This window comes from Marmota flaviventris, chromosome 5 (assembly GCF_047511675.1).
Source record: "Marmota flaviventris isolate mMarFla1 chromosome 5, mMarFla1.hap1, whole genome shotgun sequence".
Taxonomy (NCBI): domain Eukaryota; kingdom Metazoa; phylum Chordata; class Mammalia; order Rodentia; family Sciuridae; genus Marmota; species Marmota flaviventris.
The window spans coordinates 3,626,231-3,628,976 of NC_092502.1; the positions used below are offsets into that span (position 1 = coordinate 3,626,231).

Below are 2,746 nucleotides of genomic sequence, written 5' to 3' on the forward strand. Positions count from 1 at the left end.
CAGGAAGAAGGCTCCAGTGGCCTCTTTTGTGTTTGATACCTGGGCCACTTTGTCTTCTTAGTATTTATACATGGCTGTAGGTTGTATTTATATGCATACAATGAGCATCATTTCCCATTATTCTCCTTGTGGATGAGTTACATTGTTCATGTGTTCATATGTGCACCCAGGAAAGTTATGTCCAATTCATTGTATTATCTTTCCTATTCCCATTCCCCCTCCCTTCTCTTCATTTCCCTTTATCTAATTTAAAGTACTTCTAATCTTCCCTAACAACCCCCTGACATGTGTTAGTATCCACATATCAGAGAAAACATTTGGCCTTTGCTTCTTCATTCAGCATAACAGTCCCAAATTCTACCTATTTACAAGCAAATGCCATAATTCCATTCCTCTTTATGGCTGAGTAGAACTCCATTGTGTAAATGTAATACATTTTCTTTATCCACTCATCCAGATTGTACTTGACTTTATATTTCCTATGTCTGTCTATCATGTCATACTCAGGTGGTTACCAGAAGCAATTGCAACAGGAACAAGCAATTTAGATTTTAAAGTCAATTCTGGAAAGGGTACAGTGTTGAAGAAAAAGCAATTCAATCTAAAATAATGATAAAGTTGACTTCTTTTTATTTTCCTTTTCTGCTTCATTGCAGGTGTAGTGGATAGTTTTTGCTTCTGTTTTTCTTTCAAAAAAATCAAAGTAGTGCATTTCCATGGAGAAATGGAACCAAACTTCAAATGATTTCATTTTGTTGGGCCTGTTACCCCAAAACCAAACTGGCCTCCTTCTCTTGCTCCTGATCATCTCTGTGTTTGTTCTCGCCTGTTTGGGGAACTCAGGAATGACTACCCTCATCTTCTTGGACCCGCAGCTCCACACCCCCATGTACTTTCTCCTCAGCCAGCTCTCCCTCATGGACCTGATGTACATCTCCTCCACAGTCCCCAAGATGACATATAACTTCCTCTCTGGCCAGAAAAGCATCTCCTTCCTGGGGTGTGCCATGCAGATCTTCTTCTTCATAACCATGGGGTGTTCTGAAGGCTTACTTCTGGCCTCCATGGCCTATGACCGCTTTGTGGCCATCTGCCACCCCCTCCACTACCCCATCCGCATGAGTAAAAGGGTATGTGTGAAGATGATCCTGGGGTTCTGGACACTGGGCTCCATCAACTCCCTGGCACACACCATCTATACTTTTCAGATTCCTTACTGCAGGTCCAGAGAAATCAATCATTTCTTCTGTGACATCCCAGCCATGATGCCTCTGGCCTGTATGGACACCTGGGTCTATGAGTACATGGTGTTTGTGAGCACCACCCTGTTTCTCTTCCTCCCTTTCCTTGGCATCATGGTCTCCTATGGACGGGTCCTTTTTGCTGTCTTCCACATGCGCTCAAAAGAGGGGAGGAAAAAGGCCTTCACCACGTGTGCCACACATTTAACTGTGGTGACATTTTACTATGCTCCTTTTGTCTACACTTATCTCCGTCCCAGGAGTCTCCGCTCACCAGAAGAAGACAAAATCCTTGCAGTTTTCTACAGCGTCCTCACCCCCATGCTCAACCCAATTGTCTACAGCCTGAGGAACAAGGAGGTGCTGGGGGCCATGAGGAGAGTGTGGGGGATGTTCTCCTCCAGGAAGAAGTGAGCATGCCGTCCCTGCTCCTCTGTATGGCTTCTCTCCATGCAGAAGCTTTCTTTGCCTTAAGGACAAATGCTAGACTTTTTTCCTGTTGTTGTTTACTTCCCTGTTTAACTCCTTGATTCAACACTGTGGATGCTCCTTGGCTTTACTGAAACAGTCATCCTTGGCTTTTATCATCATTGGCTCATTTGAGCTGGATTTTGGGGTCTCAGGTTTGCTAAACTATAGATAGATACTGATATGTGCCTCTCTATGGCACATGCATTTCCCAGGCAAAGCATCACAGAGAGACTTGTGCATAGAGCTGTGTTTTCATTAGCAGCTTAACACATGACAATCAGGAAGCAGAGAGAGCGCTATCTCTCCAAGAAGAACACATACCCACAAAGGCACGCCCCCACGACACAACACCTCTACACACCTTCTACATGACTGCAGCTGTCACCCAGTCAGTTAATCATAATCACACTCTCATAACCTGGTCATTTCACTTCTGAACTTTCTTGCATTGTCTCAAACATGAACTTTTGGGGGACACCTAATACTAAACCATAACAAGTTATCACTGTGTCTCATCCTTTCTAACCGGTTTGCCTGACCATTTTGGTGAGCCATCTGCAACATGCCCAGATCTCCCTGGAGTAACTCTCCTTCCTGTCCCCTGTCCACAGTCCCAAGTCCATGCTCATGAGCTGCCATCCTGCTTTTTTTTAAGTGTAGATGGACACAATACCTTTACTTTGTTTATTCATTTTATGTGGTTCTGAGGCTTGAACCCAGTGCCTCACAAATGCTAGGCAAGCACTCTACCACTGGACCACAACTTGGCCCTGCCATCCCTGGTTTTGATAGTCCTGGAAGAGTTAATACAATTTTTCTGCTGTTTCACCAAGTGGCCACTACTAACAACTCTGTCCATGCATACATGGGACATTGTCCTTGATGTGCACCTGCAGCCTGATTGCTCTTCTCATCCACAGGCTGGAAATTGTCATTGGTGTGTACCTGCAGCCTGATTGCTGTTCTCATTCACATGCTGGACACTGTCCTTGGTGTATACCTGCAGCCTGATTGCTGTTCTCATTCACATGGCT

The 2,746-nt window shown here is 44.6% G+C and overlaps 1 protein-coding gene across 1 annotated transcript; it reads left to right on the forward strand.

The window, feature by feature from the left end:
• Positions 1 to 716: 716 nt before the first annotated feature.
• Positions 717 to 1,655, forward strand: LOC139705620 (olfactory receptor 2L13-like). The gene has a single exon (XM_071611777.1). It carries the CDS (start codon positions 717 to 719, stop codon positions 1,653 to 1,655), a length of 939 nt encoding a protein of 312 aa, XP_071467878.1.
• Positions 1,656 to 2,746: the final 1,091 nt, after the last annotated feature.

What these genes read in the sequence shown, in the direction of transcription:
- LOC139705620 (XM_071611777.1), top strand. Translation starts at nt 717, where the DNA reads ATGGAGAAATGGAACCAAACTTCAAATGATTTCATTTTGTTGGGCCTG.